The following is a 26,171-nucleotide window of genomic DNA, read 5'->3' as shown; positions in this document are numbered from 1 at the left end:
ATGGCTCTGAATTGTGGTCACTGTCAAGAGTCTGTCTTCAAGACTGTGGGGCTCCAAGGTGTCCGTAAGCTGCCCCACAACTTAACTATATTCTGGCACTTCTCTGAGGAAGCACAGACTTGTTGAGGATTCACTCTGACAGAACTTCCTCCTCCGTGCAGACACCCCGCAATCTCTAGTCCCACTTTCTCCCCAGGAGGGGAAGAAGTTAAGCATAGAGCTAAGAGTTCCAAAGTTCTAATCAGTGTTTGGTCTTTTAGGTGACTAGTCTCCATCCTAAAAAATCTACCTAGAGGATACTCAAGAGTCACCTCATTAGAAAAAAAGGAAATCCCAAACAGATTTTAAAATTCTATGTCCAGCATCAGTTTCTGCAAAAACTGGGCGTGGCACACGACTGTAATCTCAGCACTCACGAAGTGGGAGCTGATCACCCTTGGATACATGAGAAGATAACGGCCATCTTGGGCTTCATGAGACCTGAAAAACTAAACAAACTTAAGGATCTGGTAAAAATAGTTCACCGGAAGCATCAAGAACCATGGCTAAACCGTTGCGTACAGTGAAGAAACGGACATTATTTTGGAGTAGGAATGAGTGTGGCAACAGGGGGCGTGACACCAGAGGAGAGTTTCTGTAGAACAGAGTTGAGGAAGCATGCTTCTGGGACACTTCTGAGCACACCCCAGAGCCTGACATCCGAGGCAGGATAAGCCATCTCCGGGGAATGTAACTCTCTGGCACCAAGCAGCCATTAAAGTTTTAGTTTGGACACTGCCTGAAGAAGCACCCATCCCGCACATCATCTTCCTTTGGAGCTCTTCAAGCAAGTACCACTGATCCCGACCCTGCAGACATCACCCTGCTTTAAAAAAAATCAAAGTGTGTGTCTAGTCTAGGCTGCTGAGAGAGCAAGTCTGTTTCAGCCATACGCTCGTAGCAGTTCTCAGACTTCTTCTCCGCTGTCTTTCCTACTGAAGACAGACATCTTCAGTTTCGCTTGGTTTGTAGTTGACTCTCAGTCTTCATATTAAAACTAAATAGATTTAAAGGGCTAGGTTCAACAATCGGCCTGCTACTGGGTGCACGGTAGAGTTTCCAAGAACCCTAAAACAACAGGCCATTGTATCAAACTGCATCCTAACCAGCAGCTAGGGAACAAGAGGGAAATCTTACACAGCTGCAAAGCTAATGTGCTGTGTGGCTGGGGAAGGGCAGAAGGGGCTGCCTGTCTGATGGATAGAATACAAAGCCCAGTCATATATTTATAGCAAAGAAAATCTAGAAGTTGCTTCACAAGCAAGATTTAATATAAGACAATAAATTTAGGCCCAAATGGGAAGGTTGGTAAGTTTCAATATTCCCTGCCTTGTTCATAAATCACCAATATTGATCACATATAAATTAATGCATGAATATATATTTGTGTATGTGGACACGTGAAACCTCATTTATTATGTGAAAGTGAAAAGAGAAAGAGAAAGCAACTTTTCTATGGTGAGCACCTAAATTAAGCCACTTAGCATCTTTTTAAAAATCTGGAATGAATCTTATCTTTGTGGACCTAGTGTACATGATCTGCCTTTCCCACTCTCAGTGGTGGACCAGCACTACTGCTACAGCTGTTGCTTCGGGCCCTGGGAAAGAGAATTTAAGGTAATTCACAAAAAGAGAGGCTGCCAAGAGTTCCTGTTTCCATTATACTCTATTCCTTTCCAGTAACCAATATATCCACAGAATGTTTTATTTGTCTTTCTCCCTTGCTGGATATGCTTTTGTAAAAATCCTACCCAGATACACTAAACCATCAGGCAATAACAAGTGCATATTCTATAAGTGAATGTCTAATCGCTGGTTAGTCACTGGTATGTTTTAAAAGACTCAGTCCCCTTAAGACACCTGGAGGCAAATCTCAGTTGTAGTAAAGAATTAAAGAGCCACCTAACTGAAAAAGTAGGTAAGATCTCATTGAATGGGAAGAAAGAAAGGAGGAGGGAGGGAGAGGGGGAGAGGGAGGGAGAGGGGGAGAGGGGGAGAGAGGGAGAGAGAGAGAGAGAGAAACTTGGTTGGTTGGTAGGTATGGTGAAGGAGAAAATTTATTATAGATAAAAGGGAGACGGTAGGTAGAGGCAGGAACTTCTGGAAGAGTCCAAAGTGTAGGTGACCAGACTAAGCTGGACCATGTGGGGAGACAGAGGGGAAGGATAAGGGAAGAGGAACCAAGTACAACAGCCGGAGGCCAAAAACACAAAAGGGACCAGCAACAAAAAATGTCTAGATATTGGGAAGTCTCTGGAGGAAGGGCAGGCCAGCCTTTGGGCTGGAGAGTTCAGTGTAGAGGGGTATGCTAGCCCAATCACGTAACTGGTAAGAACTGAGGGATGCTGGGAGAACCTAGAGGACAGGTCCGTTTGATATGTTAAATAGGTACCCCTGTATGAAACTTAACACACTTTTCATAAATTAAGACTTCTGTACACTCAGTCAAACCCTAGAAGTTTTCAACCATAGTACAACTTGATAACCTTTTAGAACTAGCACCGGTATACTAGATCAAAATATTCAGAATATGCCTCTTCCTGTCTTTGTGAGTGGTGGTGGTCAATATCTTTGAAAATGTGATTTCCTGATTTAGTCCAGAGCCCATTCTCTAAGAGCTGTCATTGCAGGCCTAGCCACCAACCAGCTGTTTCTTTAATACCTGTATATACAGGCGGGGTTGGGAATCCACGTCCCACAGCTACAAACGAGCATTTATGACAGCTAGAACTTGAAACCTTGGGATAACTGGGAAGGTTTTAGTACTAGCTAAAATTCTCCAGCCCTTTTGATCGGAGGAGATGGAAAGAGGTTTCTGCAAATGGCTCTTGGGTCACTAAACAGTGAGTGGAAGCCATAAATTCCGCTTTCTTTAGTACTGTTGTGGTGATAGGAGCCAAGAGTACTACAGTTGTACCATAACAAACTGTAGGCAACACGATCTAGCAAATGAACCCAATAGAGTGGGGAGATGAAAACACACTTCAAACCTCCAAAGAGCTAAGAGTTTTTCGTAGCAAAAAAAAAAAAAAAAGTACTTGAAAGTGGCTGGTGTGAAGCAAAATGAATCGACATTGGCTATAGATGGAAAATGCTCTCGAATACTTAGCATGAAGAAAAAAACTAATTGTAGGTTGCTTACGTGTCAAAAATGACAGTATTTGGGACGCACTGAAATAGGTGTTACATTAATAATGGGGCCATTAGAAACTTTAGGATTCCATTGTCGCTTGAATTCTCTCACTTAAACCACGCGGGAGGTCAGGGCTAACCTGAAAAGATCTAGCTGGTACTAAAGGGTAGGGCCAGGGTAAGTAAGGTGGGAAGGGCAGGTCAATCCCAACTCATTTCCTTTCAAAAGCCCCAAGGAATAACATTCAGCTCTCGGGGCACCAAACTAAGGATCCGGCGCCGCCAGGGAAGTTAAGCCGCCCGTGCGTGGGCGGCCAACCTGAGGGAGGAGCGTCCCGGAGCGAAGCAACGAAGGCCCAGGAGCCACGCGGCTCAGGAAATCACCCCCTTGAGTGGCTAAGAGGGCACTCCGGCCCCGCCTCCGACGGCTCGCCAGCCTGAAAGGCAGTCGCTTCCGCACACCGACCAGCGGCCCACGCCTTCAGCCCCAAAGCCCGGCTTCTCAGTCCGTGCCTTCCCTAACACCGCCCCGGGAGGACCACAGAGCGGAAAGCCGCAAGGAAAGACCCCGAATCTACGCTCAAGCCGCACGCGCCTGCGCAAACCTCCGCTCCGCGCTCTGCTCCTCCGCTCCCGCGCCTTCCTCCCGCCCGGTTCCCCAGGCACCTGGGTACGTCACAATGAGTGGCGTGTAAATCGAACAATCACAGTTGCTGCCCTCGAGAGCACTCGGGGCAAGAGGAGGGCGGGGCGAAGGGAGGGACCGAAGGAGCCGGCTTCCAGGACTGGCTCGTTCTCGTCACCCAATCAGAACGGTCTGGGGCGCAGAGGGGCGGGGCCTGAGAAGAGGGCGGGGGTGGGGCTGAGGGAAAGGAGCGTGAAGGCTGCGGGACGAGAGGGCGGGCTCCCGGAGATTAAAAGCAGCCAATCAGAGCGCGCCGGCTTCATTCGGAGAGCGGCGTGGGGCGTCGCCGCCGCCGCGCGCGCCGGGGGCTGGTTAAGGCCATGAAACAAAAGAAACCCTGAGAGGGGAGCCGCTGCCGTCCCCACCCACCCACCTAGTTACCTACCTCGGCTCTGTCCCCAGCCCCTCCACCCCGCCCTCGCGCGCTCCGGCGGCCCTGGCGCTCCTCAGCCCAGGGCGCGGGCGCCGCCGCCGCCGCCTCCCCCGAGGAAAGGTGTTTGCGCGCTGAGCAGGGCCCGGGCCCTGTCCGCCATGGGGCTCGCCGCCCGCCGCGCCTGACGCGCCTGCCGCCGCCGCCGCCATTGACAGCGCGCCGCCGCGATGCCGAGCAGCAGCTCCCGCGGCCCTGGCCCTGGCAGCGGCCCCCCCCCTGCCGCAGCCGCCTCCGCTGCCGCCGCCCGCAGGAGGCCCCGAGCTCGAGGGGACGGGCTGCTGCTGAGGGAACGCCTGGCCGCGCTAGGGCCTCGACGACCCCAGCCCGGCGGAGCTGGCGCCCCCGGCGCTCAGGGCCGCGGCGGCGGCGGCGCAGTGCCAGGCCCGGCGGGCGGCCGGGCTGGCTCCGGAGGAGCCCGGCCGCCTCGCGACTTCCGAGACGGCGGAGCTGGAGCCGGAGGTGGACGAAGAGGAGGGGGAGGAAGCGGAGCTGGACGGAGAACTGCTGGAGGAGGAGGAGCTGGAGGAGGCTGAGGAGGAGGACCGGCCGTCGCTGCTGCTGCTGTCGCCGCCCGCGGCCACCGCCTCCCAGACCCAGCCGATCCCGGGCGGGCCCCTGGGGTCGGTGCTGCTGCCGGCCGCGGGTTTCGATGCCCGGGAGGCGGCGGCCGCGGCGGCGGGGGTGCTGTACGGAGGGGACGATGCCCAGGGCATGATGGCGGCGATGCTGTCCCACGCCTACGGCCCCGGCGGCGGCGGAGCCGCCGCTGCCGCCCTGAACGGAGAGCAAGCGGCCCTGCTGAGAAGGAAGAGCGTCAACACCACCGAGTGCGTCCCCGTACCCAGTTCCGAGCATGTCGCTGAGATTGTCGGACGCCAGGGTGAGTGCGCCGAGGTCTGTCTGGGCACGGCCCTGGGCGTGGGTGGGAGACGAAAAAGACGAGCGTGCGGCGGAAGAGAGAACCCGGAGAGTCCCCCAAGTCCACCGAGAAGGGGTCTGGGAAGAACCGAGGGTCGCCGAGAACGGGACGGGTCACCTTGCGAAAACCCACGCTGTTCTGCTTCTTCAGGCGGACAAGAAGTGTTAAGTTTCTTGGGTCACCCAGTCTGGTAGTGTTCACTGTAATCGGTGTATTCGTGGAACCCCGGGCTGGCGCGGCCCCAGAAACCTCAGTAAGGTGGTAAGGTCAGGTCAGAAGTTGTGGGTTACAGGATTGTTTCTGAAAGCTTCGAGATTGGAAGTTTGTGTCGCCGAGTGGCCTGTAAAAGCAATCAGCCAGCCTTAGAAGTGCTTGCGCTGATGAGAAATGGACCGACATGGAGGCTTGTGCAAAGCTAAGTCGAAAGGGAAGAGATGTTCAAGAGGCCGTATCACTACCTCCCTGTTATTCAGAAACTTGGCTTTAGAAGAGCACCCCAACTCTGTTGATCTTGGGTTCTCAGCGGACACATCTCTCTTAAAAGGCGATAGTGTCCGTCTTTTAGAACACTTTAGCTTGTACCATGAAGGGAAAACTGGGCATTTAGGTAGTTACGGAACTTTATGCATTTGTGCAGTTCTTCATAAATTTTCTTCACTTGCTAGCACACCCGTTCTGCAGACAGACTCCTCCCACATTGTTCAGACAAAGGACCTATGTCTCAGATTCCAGGAGTAGGTTTGTGAAGGTGGGGGAAGGGGATGCACAGAGTACCTCGGTATCCGACATTTTTAGGGAAGGTTCTGTGTGCCTCGGTGTAGTTTTTGCCCCTTTTTGCTACCTGCTGCTACTGCCGTAATACAACATGGTTGATACATACCTCTTGTTGAGGTCAAAGAGAGATGATGGCACTGCTGGTGGAATGAGCTCATTTTCCCAAGTGGTCTAAAGTACGAAAATACGAGATTGGTGACTTTGCATGTAAGAGGTGGCTCTCCTTGCAGGAGTTTGATAAGAAAAATCTTATTTAGAACCTGGACAGAAAATAAAAATAGCTTGTTTCAGACTGCTTGACTAATCAGTTTCACATGTCTCACTTGCCAGTAGGAGCTGATCAGGATAACAGATCATGAGGAAACTCTTTTATGTACATGAAATAAAAATGCATTTTATTTATAGATTCAGAATGAGGTGGCTTTTCATTTAATATCATTGAAAGTGCTTGATTTTGCTGGATAATGAGTTTATGAAAAGTAAGTAAGCTAAAAATTTGAGGTTGATTTATACAGAATTTCTGCTCTTTATTAAAAACTAACCACTTAATAAAATGGCACACAAGTAGTTAACTATATAAAGGCAAACAGTCCCACACACAAGAACATGACCCATAGAGAATGCAGCTTTGCAAACAAAGATGCAATATTGAACAACATGAGGAAAGTGTGGAGGAGGACCTGCTAGGTGGTGATTGGAAAATCACCCAAATGTCATTAGTGATTAGAATCTGGTAAACTGGGGGATGGAAATGACCTGAGAAGTGATTGTTGAGGCTGTGGAATGTAGAGATTTGAATGGCATGCTGGGAAAACAACATAACTTACTTCAGTGTTCATGTGCTTGTCTGCTGAAGCAAAGGAAAAGATCGTTTGCTTGCTAGTTTTACCACATGCCACGTAATATATCTTGGTAGATTTACTTTAACATGAACTTTTGTCCTTTACATTCTAAAGCACCTCAACTGTAAATTGGCAGTATTTATATACATTGAAGTGGCAAGCTTTTATTTTGTGCCATTGTGTGATGATTGTCTTAGTGTTTCTTCTCGGGCTGTTCTTACTGGTTAATAAGGAAGTGTGAATGCATGTCTTAGAGCATGGAGACAACTTGCTGGCTGCTGTTGTACTTATTATTTCCTAGAGTTGCCAGACTATTAAAGCATGTCACCTTCCTCTATCTTATCTTAAAGCAGAAAGTCTTGCCCTTTTCCTGTTTGGAGCCTTTCAACTAGTGGATCATTGACCCCTTTGCCATCCCCACACCCCAGCAGCATGGTAATAAACCTGTATTTGCTAACTTACAGAGAGCTAAGTGGCTTCTAATAGTCACAGTCTTTTACTGTGCAAAAACTTCTTGTTGAAAGTACCTGTCCTAAGTGAGTTTTTAGAAAGTGAGTTGGGGGACAGGGCAGGGAGGTAGATCATTTTGAGTTTTTGTTTGTTTTGGAGGAGCTAAATGTTCATCCTTAAGAATTAACATTCCTGCCATCTCATTCGCTACCTGAAGTCATAATTTTCTATTTGACATCTCTTAATTAGTTTTGGAAATAATTATGTCACAGATGGAGGCATTCATGACTTCAGCTCTGAAGCAAAGAGTATAGGATAAATGGAGTTCTGAGTCACGCATGCAGTTTAGCAAAGCCCTTGGAGATAGCCTCTGGTTCCCTTGTCTTTCAAAAACAACAACATTGCTCTTACTTTGTTTTTGTCAGTGAGACAGGTTTCCATCATGTAGCCTGGCTGCTGGGCTCACAAACATGTACCTTTCTACCTGACCCCAGAAGACCCCTCTCCTTTTTTTAAAAGTGTTATGTGTCTGAGTGTTTGCCTTCATGTATGTATATGTGCCTAGTGCTCCAGAGAGGTCAGAGGAGGGGATAAAAATGATTATAAGCCACCATATGGTGCTGGGAAACAAACCCAGATTCTCTGCAAGAGTCACAAGTGTTACTAAATGTTTGAACTATCTTTCCAACCCCATGACCTCGTTTCCTTTTTAATTCTGTATGTGTGGATATGTATGTGAGTGCAGACACCTGCAGAAACTAGAGTCAGGTACCCCTGAAGCTGCCTGTTGTGGATGCTGGGAACTGAACTCAAGTCCTCTTAACCTCTGAGCCATCTCTTCATCCTTCCTCTCCGTGGACCAGTCTTAATAGTGATGAAGACTGGCGGGGCATTTGACCTCCTGTTTTACTCCCAGGAGCATATATGACCTTTTGTGCGTTAAATTGGTCTTGTTATTGTTGTTGTGTTTTTTAAGTGTTGTATTTATCCTGAAACTAACCAAATAAATTAGGAATTAGAGATATAGTAATAATAAAAGAAATTTTAAGATATAGACATCAAAATAAGTTTAAGGCTGAGAAGATTGCTCAGTAGGTAAAATGCCTACTTGATGAGCATGAAGTTCTGAACTGAAATCCCTTGCACCCACGTAAAAAGCTAGATCTGGTGCCGTATAGCTATACACTCAGCTCTGAGACTGACATCAGGATCCTGGAGACTTGGCTAGCCAACTAGTCTAGCCATTGGGCTCCGGGTTCAGCAAGAGACCCTGTCTCAAAAAACAGGGTGAAAACATATGAAGGAAGACATACAGCATCAACCTCCAGCCTCCGCATGGCATACACAGGTGTGCACACACTGAGAATATTGTAAGATCTCTTTTTATAAATGTGAAATATCTCCATTTTTAAGTGTAGTGCCTGAAAGACATTAATAGTCTTGACATTAATAGGTTTGATTGAAAACAAAGGTTTTATTTGTTCAGTTGTTACTGTCCAGTAAGTCTAAAAAAGAGAATTATAATAGAACTCTGAATCTATTTTTACTATACTATCAATTAATATTAAATGCTGTAAATTGAATTCCAGATAAATGTTCATTTTCAACTACTTTTGATATGACTTTGATAGTGTACATTTCTTTAACCTTAGGGGTCTAAAAAAGTTTTTTTTAATTGTATATACTCTGTCAAAAAACAGTTATACCCCATTATACAGTTTACACACATCACTGTATAAACAGTCTATACTAAGAAAAATGTACATCATACAAAACTGTTAACAAGATAAGGTGAAAATGGGTTTTTTGTTTTGGCCTGTGTGCAGATACTCTTATACTCTAGAGGTCACTAAGCTCTAGACCATTTAGAAAACTTCTCCTTAATTGAGCTGTTTTGTTAGCCGCTCATCTCCAGTGACCTGTGTATTGGGAGTTGGGTCGGGGGTGGGGGGATCCCATTGTTCCAAGTTGTTAGTAGCATTTGATTAGGAGAAACAGAATACTTGCTGGTCTTACTGTGCATAGATTTCCCATCGAGAAGTATATATTTCACTAAAGAAAGATTTTCAGAACAACACTAAAATCATGTCTTCCTTTTTCCAGAACCCTGGGGAAAGGGGTTGTTTTGACTCCTTTGCTAAAATACTACTGGATATTTTACCAATGCCATGTAGTTGTTAGACTTTTCACACATATTGAACTTGAGGTTCTAAAAGATAGTTTGAATACTTAGTAGATCTAGGTTTAGGCCAGTTTCAAACAGTGTTATTTTTACTATTAGTAATATAACCTCAAAATGAAGATTTTGGGAAAAAAACTAAATACGTTTGCAGTTAAAAGTTTCTAGGAATATATGCCAGTGGTACAGCATTTACTTAACCATGCATGAGATGAGAAAGAAGAGATAGGATCCTGTTTTAGGAAATCCCAAAAAGGTACATAGATCATGGTTAAAACTACCACTGGTTTTTGTTTGTTTTGGATTTTATTTTTTTAAGATTTATTTATTTATTATATATAACTACACTGTATCTTTGTTCAGACACACCAGAAGAGGGCATCGGATTCCATTACAAATGGTTGTGAGCACCATGTAGTTGCTGGGATTTGAACTCAGGACTTCTGGAAGAGCAGTCAGTGCTTTTAACTGCTGAGCCATCATCTCTCCAGCCCTGTTTTAGAGTTTTAAAAGTGTTTTTTCTTTGTGATGGCTTCTCACTGTGTGGCCGTAGGCAAGCTTCCTGCCTCAGCTTTTAACTTAAGATACCACTAGTTACTATATAGAGATTTGCAAAATTCAGTGTGGTAATTACCTTTAAGCTACTTGTTTTTAGTCCAGGCTTGCTTCCAGACAAACTCGAGATCTCTGGCCCAGCCTTAGGAGTGCCAGGATTACAGGCACATTACCATAATACTAGAATTACCAATTCCAACTAAGTTAAATATACGCATAGAATAATGCTGTTTGAATAATTGTCTGTGACCTATTTTGAGAATTTTGTTTTACTCTTCAGTAACTATAGACTCCTTAATGTCAGTTTTTTTATTAAATATTCAGAATGTGTGGTTACTGCCTTTCTAGTAGTAGCAGAAGACTACCAGTCACTGCATGTAAGGAAAGCCTTGTTTGACCACACATAGTAGCATGAAATAGTAAGACTTGGCTTTAAAGTAATAGAGAATTTGATACTGAAGCTTGCATTGCAGGTGTAGTTGAAGTTAGGCATGAAGAATTTTGTCATGAACAGTGCTCCTCCCTCTTTATACCACACTTCACCTTTGCCTTCTCTAACTTAATGTTGACTTCATCATTGTTGCCTGTCACTTGGGATAAGTCCTTTACGCCTCTGTTTTTTCCTATTTGGAGAAAACCTGTTCCAGGTTCTGTTCTGACTAGCCCCAAACCTACTTTGTGCTGTGAGGGTGAAATTTGAGATGCCATTAGTGTGAATTCATTGTGCAATTTAAAGTATAGGATGACAAAATCTGTAAGAAGGAAGGTAAAATTTTTAGAACTTTTTAGTGTTCTGTATCACCCAGGCTGGCCAAAACCTACTGGGCCTATGTACTGTTACTGCCTCCAAAGTAGCATAGACTACTAGTACCTGCCAGCTATGCCCCACTCATACAATTTTTGTAGTTAATAAGTTTCCTTTATGGGGCTGGGGGATTTAGCTCAGTGGTAGAGCGCTTACCTAGGAAGCGCAAGGCCCTGGGTTCGGTCCCCAGCTCCGGAAAAAAAGAACCAAAAAAAAAAAAAAAAAGTTTCCTTTATATTCTGTGCAAATTCTAGATGAAATCTAACATTGTCATTTTAGTGTTTTACCTAAAATATACCACATTTCTCAAACTTATAGTATGTACTTCTAGCAAAAGGTTAAGCTAGTCTTGAAGAGAATCTTTTACAGATAACCTATTCCTCCTAAAATTTGTATTCTTCTGTTTCTGAGTGGTGCTAGAGATCTAACCCAGGACCCCATGTCTGCTATACAAGGTCCCCTACCACTGGACCACATCCCTAGCCTGGTAATTCTGAGAATTCTATTAACATTTTCTAAAGGGTATAAACATAAGATATTTAGTTTGGAAATTATCTTAATATTTGAACTCAACTCTTCTCTAACATACTTAAGAGGGAATTTTAGAATCAATAGTTTAGGAGTGGGAAGATGGTCCACAAGGACCAGGGTTCATATCCTACACTGCTCAGCTCACATATGCCTGTATTCCAGCTACAAGACATCCTGTGCCCTCTTGTTGCCTACTTGAGCACCTGTACACACAAATGTGTGCAAACACTTACACAAATAATAAAATACATCAAAAAATTACTAATCTATAACTTTGAGCAGTTCTTTGGGGAGGGTTTGTCATCATTCTTTTCTTTAACTTTAGACAATTCTAACTTGTAAATGTATAAAACTAGAATATCTCATGGGGCTCATAATCTAAACTTTTATCCAGAAAGAACCCCTAAAGTCATGTAGAAGGAAACTGGATTTCATATTACCAGTTAGATTGATTCCACGTTTGACCCAACTTTGAGTTTATAATACTTTTAACATCTTTTACAATCTAAATATTTCTCTTTTGGAGCTAGGAGTTTAATGGGTGTGTGCACATATATGCAGGTGTGCATGTTTGCAAAAGCCAGAGAAGGGTCTTTCCTATTAGCTCTTCCCTTTTTTTTTTTTTTTTTTTTTTTTGTTGAGACAAGGTCTCCTACTGAACCTAAAGCTCCCCATTTTGGTTAGGCTGGCAGACTCCTTAGAGAAAGCTGAGACCCTCCTGTCTCCATGTCCCAACAGAGTTAGAAACATAGGGCTGCCATGCCTTGCTTCTTCTGTGGATCTGGGGATTTCTTGTGGTACACATGCACACGCACACACACACACAGACTGTGAGCATAGAGATACTCTCTTTTTAGACTTTTCATCAGACTTTAAAGATATAATGCTGAAATCGAGTTCTTACAATGTGAAAGGAGCTTTTGAATAGTCTATTGTAAAATTAGACAGTATGGCTCTTCTTGCTAACTGTACTTACTATATTATAAAGCATGTGAAATTGAGGGGGGGTGATTTTTTTGGGGGTTTTGTTTTTGTTTTGTTTTGGAAAAGACTAAAGAACAATGAATGAAAAGAGTGTGAAACTAAGATAGTTTGCATCTAAAATCTAACATAGCAGCTAAAATGCCCTCAATTAAGTCCTTTCCTGCCCTTCCCAAAGGACCTACTGTGAAAATGTGTGTAGGAGAGAGGTTTTAGGAAACTGGAGTGTTTGATGAATCCTTACTGTTCCAAAGCTAGCTCCAGTCTACTGGGGTTTACTCATGCATGTTGGTAAGTAGTGGAGGGGATGAGGATTGGTTCTCAGCTGAGTGGTGTGTTAGGATTAGCTTTGGAAGGATGGTCAGGATGAGCCTGGGGCCTTCAACAACATCTGTGCTTTTACAAAACACTTAGCTGTACAGCCCATGCGAGGAAGCTTTTTTAATATAATATTTTGTAGCGACTAAATGAGGGCAACTATTTTTAATACTACTAGTTCTTCTCCATGACAGAGGTAAATAGAGGCTTCACGACCTGTTTTTAAGTTCACTAACTGATTCATGATAGTTTGCCCACATAGTCTTCCATTTTCAATACTTACTAAATCTTCCTTAAGGAAAAGCTAAATAAACACATGTGAAGTGTGGTCAGTATCTTATTTGTTTTAGTGGTTGGTTGGTTGGTTGGTCGATTGGTTTGTTTTTCTCTACATTGGTGTTTCAGCTGGATTTATATCTATATAAGGGTATCTATAGAACAGGAATTACAGACAGCTGTGAACTGCCATGTGAGTCCTGGTTTTCTGGAAGAGCAGCCAGTGCTCTAAAACAATGGGCCATCTCTCCAGCCCCTGTTCCAGTTGTATTTTATTTGAACTAGATGGTAAATTGTTTCCATGTGGTAGCTGTGACACTGAGTTAATGTATTGTTTTTGTGGGTTGTGTTTCATACTGATGTACTTCCTTGTGAAAGCCAAAGGTCAGCCATGGGTGTCGTTCCTCAGGAGCACCTAGTTTGTTTTGGTGTTGAAGTAGAGAGAGGGAAAGAGGAAGAGAGGGAGGGAGATTTTGAAAGAGCATCGTATCCTCTGGAATTGAATTTACAGTTGGTTGTAAAATGACTAATATGAGTGCTAGAAACCAGACTTGAGTCCTGTGGGACAGCTGTGCAATACTCTCTTCACCATGGCTGTAGCCCTCCAGTCCGCACCTTGTGTTTTGACGCAGTCTCTCATTGGCCTGGAGCTGCTTATTAGGTTGGCTGGACAGGGATCTATGTGCTCTGAGATTACAAGCACACGCCAGCACATCTGGCTTTATACGTAGGTTTCGAGGGTTGAACTCAGTTCCTCTGCATTACAAGCACTTTACCTTTAGCTGTCTTCCATCGCTGTGTGATAAACTTAAAGCCATACACACAGTTTCTATTTTTAAAACTCCATTGTGTTAACTGAGGGGAGAATAGTGTGTATGCTAGGAAGGCGTCCCAGGTTATTAAAGGAAAGATCTGAACAAAAAACGGAACAAGAGCAGCATGTGCTTTCTTGAAGATCATGTGAGCTATTCAAGTTTAAACCTCCTCTTCCCATTTTTATTTAAAGAATGTATGCATAATTTTCCAGTATTTTCATAGGACTACCAAAAGTTAAAAAGGGCATGGTTTTGAGATTTGTCTTTAAGGGCTTAAGTTTTCTTAACTCACTGTTGGAAAGTACAGTGAGTGTAATTTCTGAAAAACAAACTTGTTTGAAAAAAAATCAAGAACACCAGATGTGCTAATGCAAAATGCAAATGGTTCTGGGAGGCCTTGTCTTGAATACTATCATTTTCTCCTTTTTCTCTGATTATTGTGATGGCATTTCATTTCAGATAAGGAATCTTTAACTAATCATCTTCCCCCAAATCTTTTGTACCTGCAAGATTAAGACCCTTATCTGACATTGGAGATGTCTCCCTCCCCTTTCTTGTCACCTGAAGATATCAAAATGCTGAACTAGCATTAATATCCCCCAGGGTACCAGTTTTCTGCTTTTGCGCTTCCTCCTTACTTGACAAAACTTTCACACCTCTCCAAAATACCTTTGAAGTTGGCCTGTGCTTGTGTGTTGAGGACAGAGGTCGATGTTAGGTTTCTGTCTCAGTTACTCTCTACCTTATCTTTTGAGACAAGATCTCTCAGTGAACCTGAAGCTCACTGATTAATCTAGATTAGCTTGCTAGCTAGCCTCAGGGATCCTAACTAAGGTTCTAATACATGTGTAGCTTTTCACCATCCATCTCCTGGCCCTTGAAGCTGCCTTTCGTGTATTTTTTTTTTTTTTTTTTTTTTTTTGAGCTGGGGACCCAACCTGGGCTTTATCGCTCTACCACTGAGCTAAATCCCCAACCCTGACTTTAGTGTATTTTAAAGTGATAAAGCTCATCTCCTTCTGTGTACCCCCCACTGCTTTGTAAGCCTGTTCTTAAGTAACTATTAATTGCATCTCTTGGGCATGAGCTCCTTGAAATCAGAAATGACCATGTTTCTTATTTTACTGGAAGTAAGTCCTGTGCTTTTTAGGGGGGTGAGGAGGGCTTGACATTTGAATTGATAAAGTCAGTCACTAAGTGAACTTAATGTTCATTATTAGTAAAATGCTCTTGGAGCCCATGATTTAGCTAAAAACATCTTGACTGGTACATCCCTTCAGACAGATTGAGAAGGCCAACTTTTGTTTATCTTTCACTAACTGCTCACCTTTAGAGCTGCATTAGTAAGAGTTCTTACAAATACTTAGCTTATAGTATGTTTTCTTTTCCTGTTTGATCAATAACACTATTCTATTTTCAGTGTTTTATAAATCTCCAAACCTCTCCCTAGCCAGAGGCCATTTGATTACTATTCCTAAGTTGGGTTTAAAATTCTAATGAACTGATACATCTTTCAAAAGGTGGGGGCTTGGAAAAAAGGAAGGGGTGATATAATTAGCAGAATAGCCCCACACATCCAAAGATTTTAACCCTAACCCACCATCACCACAAAAGAAACAATTGAAGTGTTTGCTTTACTTGGCATGTTGCAGGTGTGCTTAAGGGCATGGGATTACCTAGGATTATCTGGTAGGCCCAGTAGTGAGCACATGAATCCCTAAAAGCAGAAAACTTCCCAGCTAGGTGTGAGCTCAAGCTGAGGAAGAGAGATGAGAAGCCTGACTCCTGGTTCTGAGGATGGAGAAGAGTTAAAAGCCAAGGAATGTAGATCGTTCTAGAACTACAAACGTAAATTCTGCCACCAGCCTAAATCTGCAAGGAAACATAACCCCCTTAGAGCTTCCAGAAAACAAAAATCTTGAATTTTTAACCTTGTTATGAGACGTCTGTTATTAGATGGGCGGGTGGGTGGGTGGGTGGGTGGGTGGATGGATGGATGGATGGATGGATGGATGGATGGATGGATGGATAGATAGATAGAATGTATGTCTTTGAAAACAGCATTTAGTGGCAGCATTGGAAAACTGTAGCAGAGCTACAGAGGCAGTAGCTCAGTGGGTAAACATAAAGACCTGAATAGACCCAACACTCATCAAAAGCTTGGCTTGGCCACCAGCCTAACTAATTCCTGGCTCAGTGAACCTAGTCTTAAGGAAATAAGGTCAAAATGATAGAGCAGGACATGTGATGTACACACAACAACCATACATACAGGGAGTGGGGGACTAAAGCAGGTCATAAAGAATCTGATCTGTAATTGAACTAAAAACCAATACAGGACTGTCTGTTCAAAGCTACTGCTTAGTTCTGATTGAAAGCCTTTCATGGTGTCTTATAGAGTACTAGATTAGAATATAGTACAGTCATATTCTTATGTGCTCTCACAGGGCAGAGATTATAGAGCTCTTAAAGAGCTGAGGACTGCTTGGGCTTTGTGGATGCATAATCGTTATCATTACTTTAGTTGCTTAAAACAATGCAAATTTATTATCTCAGTTTCTATAAGTGGAAAATCTGGGTGTGGTGTCTCTTGGTTCTCTGTTTCAGAACTAACTGGCCTTAGGTCAAGGTGTTTAGCCAGAGGTATCCTCATATGGGGTACATATCCTCTCCTGCCTAAGGTTGCTGGCAGAATTTAGTTGGAAAATGGGGTCTCTATCTTTCAAGTCTCATTTCCAGAAGACAGTTCCTTGCCATCGTCACCACTTTCTTCCAGATGAGCTCATTTCTAACTTGTCTAAAACAAGATGGAAAAACTTTTCAAAACTCAAGATTAGGTCAGAACCTCCCTAGTAAGCTGGGTAATCTCTCCATTTAAAAGTGAACTGGGCCAGGTTTGGTGGTGCATGCCTTTAATTCCAGCATTCTGAAAGAGGTTCTAAGCCAGCCTTGTCTACATAGTGAGTTCCAGGACAGTCGGAGCTATATAGAGAGCCTATGTCTCAGAAAAACAACAAAATTAAATGGATTTAAGGTATAATTACATCTCTAAAATCTCTTTCCAGGAGGACCTAAATTTGTGTTTGATTAACTCCAGGCAGTAATGTTCTCTCCTAACTGGCCTAGAACTTGCTACGTAGTCCAAGCTGGCCTCAAATTCACAAAACTCTACCTGTCTCTGCTTCTAAATGTTGAGATTAAAGGTATGAACCACTACACATAGCCAAATCCAGAAATCTTGAGGCAGAGAATCATCATAGAATTCCTTATTCAGTCAAAGCATGTAGCACACACCTAGTCCCAAGCACTCCAGAAGCTGAGAGTTTGAGGCTAGGCTGGGCTGAGTACTGACTGGAATGCTCCATTAGAAACAAACAAAAATGTCCACTTACCATGCTGCCTACAAATGCATTGGCTGTATCTTCTTTGAGGGAAGGATAAGCAACTCACGGCAGTCTCCTTTTTATTAACTAACGATTCCTTCAGTAGACATAGAAACACTGCTTTGATTCTTTATCATACACTACTTTCTCTCTGTGTGCAGGTGTCTGGGGCTTACATCAAGTATTGGGGTGTGTCTCAGGAACCATCCACCTTATATTTTGAGACCTTTAGGCCAGTCTGACTTGACTGCCCAACAGACCTGATCCATCCTCTTCTCTCTGCCTCTCCAGGCACTCGGATTAAACATGCATGCCATCATGCTTGGCTTTTTTCTGGGGATCTAACTCAGATCCTCTTGCTATATATAACAAATGCCTTGCTGACGGAGCTATTTTCCCACCCTCTCTAATGCCTTTTTCTTCTTCTTTTTTTTAAACTGGAAAATATAGATGGGCTATCTGTTCTTTTCTACCACCATCTAAATGAACCACCCATTTAAGAACATAAGCAATCTTTATAAGTCTTGTGCTAGATATCTACTGTATCTTTCAGATAACTAGAAAAAAGTGACTTTAAATTCAACTTCATAAATATATGTAGACTCCGTTCTCTAAACGTTGGATTATATGACCATAGAGCAGCCTTCTGCGAATGGGATCATTAGCCCTGGTCCTCTTGGTGACTCTCCCCTTCCAGTTCACACCAGTTCTTTGTTGCAAATATATCACCTCATACTTCTTGAAAGTAGAAGGTGATCTTAAATAGCCAAATCTAGTGATGGTGACCCATGACAGAAAGAATAGTTCATATTGTAGCCCGTCATGCACATGTTCCACTGAAACACTGGGAATACACAGGATCAGTTTCGTTGGTTCGTTTTTAAATGCTACTTACAACACAACAAAGTTTACTTCAACTCATTTGAAAACTGAGTTTCCTCCTCTTCTTCCAACTCCAGTCTCAACAACAGAGCCGCCCTTTCTTTGGAAGAGGTCTCTTAACCTTGCGAAGCGAGATAGAAAGTCTTGCATATACCAAGGAGGGAGAGGACAAGTTGGAGGGTTTTAGCCCTTGCAACAATGATAGAAAGGGAAAATGGGTTCATATCCCAACGAGGTAAGCAGTAGGCTTTATTTCAGGGAATTTACTTCAAATTAAGTTGAAATTACAGCTCTGAAATTTGTTAGTACTGTAGTTCTTGAGCCATAAACTGGTCCAGGTTTCTGCCCTGTAACTACCTTCAGTAAAACTTTGATACATATTACCTTCATCTATAGCTGTATGAAAACAAATAGTAGTTTATATATTTGAGAGTTGCAAAACTGAGGTTTGACTTGGAGATTATGAAATCATTTATCCTGCTGTAATTTAAAAATAATTAGCAATACTAGCCAAAGTCTTATCTAAACAAAAATATTAAAATAATATTTCATATTTATTTGATTTGAGTACACAATGAAAAGTAAGTCCCTGTCCCTCCAAATCAGCTAGTTTTCCAAATGCATTATACTCCATTCTGCAGCTGTCTCAGCCTCACCCCATGCTTACCAACAAGTAATACAATGAGAGTGTCTTGCACTTATGTCAGTATTACCTCAGGATCACCTCTGCAAATGGAATTGTGGGTGCTATGTTAATTTAGAGATACAAACTGCCCTCTGCAGATTGCCCACAGCTAAAGTACGTGCTCTCATTCCACTTTTCCTGTGGCGGTAAAATGCTGACATTGACAGCTGTAGTTACTGACAAGGAACTTAGTTACTGAAGAAAGAAGAATTCCATCTTCAGAGCAATGCTCTGCTGTAAGATGTTTCTTTTACCTGTTGGTCTCTTCGGGTTTCAGTTTATAGTGGAGAAATAAGGGGGTGTAAGAAAAATTAGCTTATTATGAGATGAGTTGTAAGCATTTAAATTTTTTAGCTACTTCTGATGAATTTTGCCATGCAGCAATTATTTTTTAAATAAACCACAATTTATCAGTGCCCTGCTGCTTTTGTTTAGTGTCACCCTGTAGTTACCTTTTTAAAGTATCTGAATTTCAAACAAATCAATCTTAAATACTCCTTAAAACTCTTTCTTTACCTTGCTACCTAGAAAGAAATAATAGAACAAATGTGTTAGTTCTCCTTACATTAATGCCACCTTTGAAAACTCCCTATTCAAGTAGTCCCTACCTTCACAGTGTGATTCTAGGAATCCCATTGTTCACAACTCAGCATGAAGAAGCCATGTTGTGATAACTGAGGTTTCTTACAGTCTTACTCAAGATTGAACTGTCATAAAATTTGGAAAAAAGAAGTGCTTGCCTCTGAGTGTGTGTTTATTTTTGTTCATTTGAGAGTTGGGTGGGGGGCAGTGGCTTTAAAGGCTTCATTTTACTGTCTCTTTTTTTTTTAAACCTCCTTCCCCTGCTCTGAAAAAACCAAAGTATCTGTGGTAAGATGCCTGGCCTTTCTATATCAGAAGTGATTCAAAGCTAATCTATCCTGTCTTTCTACTGATCATGCATTAAATACCTGTTTTTTAATACCACTCATAGGGTCAAATAAGTGTTCTGTGTACCTGTAAGCTAGAACTCATAGTTACTTAAATTACTGTCTCAATGGGGGTTTGGTTGGTTGGGGTGGGGGGTATCCTGTGTAATATGATGTGTGATGTGGTGCTAGGGATTGAGCCCAGGGGCCTTCTGCATGCAGGGTAAACACCACAGTAGTTATATAGATAGTGTCTGATATGTCCGTGGATGCTAGTAAACATGGAAAGAGGACAAACCTAAACTCTTAGCAATGTTTTGCCCTTAACTGCCCATGTTTTTCGCTGAATGAACCATGGCTGTTATTAGGAATGAGTTGAGGGTTTGTTTTTTGTTTTTTGTTTTTTTCAGTTAGTGTGTGTGTGTGTGTGTGTGTGTGTGTGTGTGTGTGTGTGTGTGTGTGTGTGTTTATATACTGTGTGTGTGCAGGAGCCGCACTGAGATACGATCTCACCTATTAGCACTAGGGTTACACCTGCACCTTCGGTGGCTTCTCACATGGCACGAGGGAGTTGAGCCTGGTCTTCATGCTTGTGCATCAAAGGATTCTTACCCACTAAGGCAAGGCTGCCTTCTTACAAAGCTGTAGCCCACAGTGTAGACTCACGTAACTAAATGATATTCTTTGAGTATAGAATATGACCAGTTAGTATTCTACCTTTCAGATATTCTTAGGTATCTATGTCATTGCATGCTGTCCAATGAACGTGATATCAGTTCTTAGCCCCACCCCTACCCCCAGCACTTACTATGAGGAAGATTTGACTGTAAAGAGACAAAAAAAATTTTTTTGCTGTGATCACGCAGTTCATATTATTGCAGAGTAAAAACAAATCTAACTCATCTTTTACTCAAATATAACCAATACCCATTTTATTTTAATGTAGTTGATTGTACATGTGGTCTTACCATAGCACTTAGAAAAGGTTTCATGTTTCACAGTAGTGTAAATTTTAATTGTGATTTCTTGATAGAACACCCTCCTCCTGATAGCCCTACTGTACTAAATGCTTCTCCTAAGATTCTGGTTGGGACTTACAGTTAAGAGTGAGGGTGGTTTTCTCTTTACTTAACAGTATAGTTCTTAAGTTCTTGTTAAACTGTGTAACCAACAGTAAGATTTCTGAAAGTATAAAATGAAGAAAAAATAAGGAAAATCTTTTTGAGGAAGAGTTGTTTCACTTTGATGCTTGACTACTTTTTGTTTTCAGAGAATCTAACCCTGGGTTTCCATAGTAGTGTACCTAAGACCCACAGTGACAAGGATTAGGATCTCAGTTAGTTGGTGGTTATGATTCAGAAACTCCATGGTAGATTAACTTGCTTTAAATTTGCTGTGATATTTAAATTTTAATAGTTAAATATGCAGGAGCCTCTTGGGTTCATTCCCTAGCACTACACATCATACACACATACACAAAAAATAAAATAAAATAAAAACACTGAGACAAATTAATTTTAAATTTTTTAATTTAAATTAAAATTAAATTAGTTTTTAATTTTCACTACGGATGAGATTAGCAATATGGAACCAGAAGATGGAAGTCTTGAAAGCTAAGGGTTAAAGGGGGCTTTGTGGTCCAAAATAATACATAACAAAGCCCCAATGTTCTAATACTGAAAATTAGCGTCTTCCTTTCCATTAATGTTACATGGCAACTCTGTAATATATATGAATATTCAAGTTCCCAGGGCTTTGGAAATTTAGAGGACATACATAGCCATAGGAGAGAAGGCGCATCATTGAGGACAAGACACCTAGACCAAAACGAGGCAGGAATTAGGAGTTGAGTAAAGCAGAGCTGGGATTCGAGAGGGAAGAGTTAAGTCATGGAAACAAGCAAGCATGGACATGCCGTAGATTGAAGTATGTGACAGAGTTTAGAAGAGTGGAGGAGTGGCTGTAGAGTAAAAGTGGGACGTCTGGGACCAGCTGAAAGACCCTACGGGAGGAAGTGACCATGTGATCCATGCTCTGTTGAGAAAGCATCATCTTACTAAAGAAAGCCGTGAGAAATAATTGGCGTAAGGGAAGGCACAGTTGGAGTTGTATATATGTATTGCCTGGGTTCAGGATTGTGTATCTAAAAAGCCTTAGTTTTAGCTTAACCATTAGTGATTTGCTGGACAAGAGAGGAAGAGAGGGCTTAAGAAAAAGGCCTGCCCAAATTGTAGCTACTATCTTCCACGCACCTCCTTTATGTTTTTTAGGAAATAATTGTATGGTGTCATGAGAATAAATTTATTCTGGGAATCTGTTGCTTTCTTTGAAAACTGTAACTTCAGAGATTTAAGCCATAGTCTTGTGTTTGACAGTTTGGAGACCTAGTTAAAGTTAGGGATTATGAAAAATTAAATGTATCTCCCGTGTTTTATTTTAACTTAGGTACAGTTGGAGGTTAAGACCAAAGCTTCTAGTTTGGCTTTAGAGGTGATCCTCTAGCCATTTTCCATGAGTCTTCACTATTTTTTTTTTAAATCAATCAAGAACTTTACAATAGGCAAAAATTAATTCTACATTACTTTTTTTAATGCTATACTTTTGTGGTTGTCTCCCTGGGTTTAACTAAGAGCTGAAGAAAGATAGCCACTAGCCATGAACATATTTGTCAATAGAATTTTACAAAGGAGTCATGTTAACACAATAAAATAAATCAAGTAAAATTTGTAGAGTATGTGAAAATTAAAATTCCTGGACTATGAAAAGACTATAGATTTCAACATCACATGACCTTATCTGTGTCTCATGTGTTAGTATTTTCCTTGCCACCAACATCTTTGCAAAGTAAAAGTTCAACCCTACTGATTTATAGTTTACCTATAGACTATTTTGTACATCTTTTCAATGTGTGACTGAGAGAGAGAAATAGACTTGAGCTTTGACCTCCCAGGAGAGGTTCCCACTCTCCCAAAAGCCAAAAGAGTGAGTGGCAGACAAGCACACCTCCATGTCTAGCAATGTTGCATTGAATTGGGGGGTGTCATCGGTTAATGTTAAATTTTATGATAAAGAAACTATTAAGAACTGTGCACTAAAGAGTTTTAGTTTACAGACTTTTCTTAGTTTGCCTTTATAGATAGTTCTAAAGTAAATACTGATTCTGAAATGTTTTCTTTTAACAGGTTGTAAAATTAAAGCACTGAGAGCCAAGACAAACACGTATATCAAGACACCTGTCCGCGGTGAAGAGCCCATTTTTGTTGTCACTGGACGGAAAGAAGATGTTGCCATGGCCAAGAGAGAAATCCTTTCGGCTGCAGAGCACTTCTCTATGATCCGTGCATCTCGGAACAAAAATGGCCCCGCGCTCGGAGGGTTATCGTGTAGTCCTAATCTGCCCGGTCAAACCACAGTCCAAGTCAGGGTCCCCTATCGTGTGGTAGGGCTAGTGGTTGGACCAAAAGGAGCAACAATTAAGAGAATTCAGCAACAGACCCACACATACATAGTTACTCCGAGCAGAGATAAGGAGCCAGTCTTTGAAGTCACAGGGATGCCGGAAAATGTTGATCGAGCACGAGAAGAAATAGAAATGCATATTGCCATGCGTACAGGGAACTATATAGAGCTCAATGAAGAAAATGATTTCCACTATAACGGTACCGATGTGAGCTTTGAAGGTGGCACTCTTGGCTCTGCGTGGCTCTCTTCCAATCCAGTTCCTCCAAGCCGAGCAAGAATGATGTCCAACTATCGAAATGATAGTTCTAGTTCTCTAGGAAGTGGTTCCACTGATTCCTATTTTGGAAGCAATAGGCTGGCTGACTTTAGTCCAACAAGCCCGTTTAGCACAGGAAACTTTTGGTTTGGAGATACACTACCGTCTGTAGGCTCAGAAGACCTTGCAGTAGACTCTCCTGCCTTTGACTCTTTACCAACATCTGCTCAAACTATCTGGACTCCATTTGAACCAGTTAACCCACTCTCTGGCTTTGGGAGTGATCCTTCTGGTAACATGAAGACTCAGCGTAGAGGAAGTCAGCCATCAACTCCTCGTCTGTCTCCTACATTTCCTGAGAGCATAGAACACCCACTTGCTCGAAGGGTTAGGAGCGACCCACCTAGTACAGGCAACCATGTTGGCCTTCCAATATACATCCCTGCTTTTTCTAATGGTACCAATAGTTACTCCTCTTCCAATGGTGGTTCCACCTCTAGCTCACCTCCAGAATCAAGAAGAAAGCACGACTGTGTGATTTGCTTTGAGAATGAAGTTATTGCTGCCCTAGTTCCATGTGGCCACAACCTCTTCTGCATGGAATGTGCCAACAAGATCTGTGAAAAGAGAACGCCATCATGTCCAGTTTGCCAGACAGCTGTTACTCAGGCAATCCAAATTCACTCTTAACTATATATATATACATAAATACTATATCTTATATGGACTCATAAAGGCATGGGTATAATGGTACCCCAGTAAACTTCCTAATGAATTCTTATGACTGTTATCAGGCTTTATTGGGATTAGGCTAAAGTTGTTAGTACACTTATAAAAGGCTGCTATGGTAACACTAAACCTAAGTGGTCTCTTGTCTATTAGTTTGGTTTGAATTATTAATACTATCTTGTAGACTCGGAGACATAGCTTGTATAGGAATTGTTAAAGCTGAAGTTCTACTTGGCTGTGTAACCTATGAGCAAAATGTATCCATCTGAGGTTGTAGTCAGTGGGTCCCAAAGCCTAGCCGCATTAAGAGTTTATGGAGGTGCCTGGCATCACAAATGACTGACACTCCAGCGCTGCCTTCTTCACACTGCCAGTTTTGACAAAAACAGGTTTGTTTTTTATTTTACAACAACTTCTGCCTAATTCTGCAGGATTGCAAGTAACTTTTTAAAGCATTGTGATTACTTACTAGTAATAATAGGGCTGATGGCAGTTTACTAGATCACTGGTTATAATTTGGGACAAAAACTGCTACATTGACTTTCATCTCGCCCAGAGTGCTCAAGGCTGGTGTGTTCAGTGGATCAGAATACAATTGTCTTTTGATTGTGAATTCCCTACCATTGCCTCTCTCAGTGAATGTGAAATGGCGCCTGGGTTTTCCCATTTCTGGATGGGCTTTGGGAAGCACCTATATTGGCTGAAAATTTGAGAATGCGAACATTCCATTCATTAGTCTGATCAAGATATTAATTAATATTTAGACTGTAGCTCAAAATGTGAAACATTTTTTGTTCAATCCATATTTGTCTTGCACATTATAAATATATTTTTATTTTTTAGTAATGTAGGGGATGGGGAGGGAGACAATAATGCCCTTGGCATGATTCATGAAAGCAGCTGTGACAACCTCCAATCAGTTTACTTCATTTCAAACCTATTTCCAATCACAAGGAAAGATTTCTTTAAGACACACTTGTACATTTCACCTGTGGATGTTTTAACGTCATCCTCAGTATGTCCCCAAATTTGCTGGTATTGAGAGGATAAAACATTATACTGGTGGGTTTTTCTACTAAATATTTTTTGAAATGTTATTTTCCCAACACAAAAGAGCTTTTTTTTTTCTCAGTATAACAAAAATTGAATCTTAAGTGTATTCAATAGTAAATAGACAAAATTTTATTTTTATTTCCACTTGAAGAGTTACATTTCGTATAAAGTTTACAAATAACGGTTTTTATTTTGATTTTTTTCAGTATAAAAAGTTGCCTTGATGGCACATTATGATGTAATGCTAATGGCTTGTAGGATAGTTGATTGTCAGTATTGAATCCTAATCTCTAGCTGCCGTCTTGTAGATATGGACGAATGTCACCAAGCATGTGTTTCGTATTTTGTTGCATCGTACACTGCAACTAATAAGCCAAGGAATCGACATATATTAGGTGCGTGTACTATTTCTAAAAACCACAAACTAAGAATGATAAATTATCAATATAGTTTAGTATTTGCTAATTTTACTACACTCTTTTGTTATGTATATGTAGGGAAGTCATAGGGATTATAAATTCAATTTGAGTAAAGTTTAAAACCATATATTTTATGATAAAGGGCCTTTAACTTAAGATGGCCAAAGCACTGATATTATATATTTGCTGTAAAGAGAATTATAAGAGTTTTATTTTTCTGATATTAAAAGTTACTTAATAAAGACTTGTTTCCATTAACTTGAATGTATTCTCCTTGGTGTTTTTTCATATAACTGTTAGCAGTTCATCTTAGACAAAGGGAACTACTTAAGAATGAAATTTTCTTACCAAATTTTCATACTTTCTAACTTATGCTCTTGGTTATAACGTGAGAGAGTAGAGAGTGGGTGTATGTGTGCGCACACATGCATGCTCCTGGTGTTCAGTGTGTCATCTCTAGTCTACACTTACCTCTTCTGTTGCTGTCTACCTTACTCTTGGAGACAGGTTCTCTTACTGAACCTAGAGCTCATTGATTCTGGGAGATCGGCTCCAGGGATTCACCTGACCAGGCCTATCTCACCGCACCCGAGAACTGACGCTGTAGGTCTGCACTGCTGCACGTGGCTTTCCATAGGGTCTGCATTCATGCACAGCAGG

At 42.0% G+C, this 26,171-nt stretch overlaps 1 protein-coding gene across 1 annotated transcript; it reads left to right on the top strand.

The window, feature by feature from the left end:
- Nucleotides 1–25,775, top strand: Mex3c (mex-3 RNA binding family member C). The gene is given in 7 exon segments (XM_032885501.1): nucleotides 1–64; nucleotides 1,598–1,656; nucleotides 3,608–4,163; nucleotides 4,369–4,551; nucleotides 4,554–4,594; nucleotides 4,596–5,169; nucleotides 22,775–25,775. Coding segments are annotated over 7 exon segments (2,703 nt in total). The 3' UTR covers nucleotides 24,001–25,775.
- The last annotated feature ends 396 nt before the right edge of the window (nucleotides 25,776–26,171 follow it).

This window comes from Rattus rattus, chromosome 15 (assembly GCF_011064425.1).
Source record: "Rattus rattus isolate New Zealand chromosome 15, Rrattus_CSIRO_v1, whole genome shotgun sequence".
Classification (NCBI taxonomy): Eukaryota; Metazoa; Chordata; class Mammalia; order Rodentia; family Muridae; genus Rattus; species Rattus rattus.
This window is presented reverse-complemented; position numbering and strand designations above follow the sequence as displayed.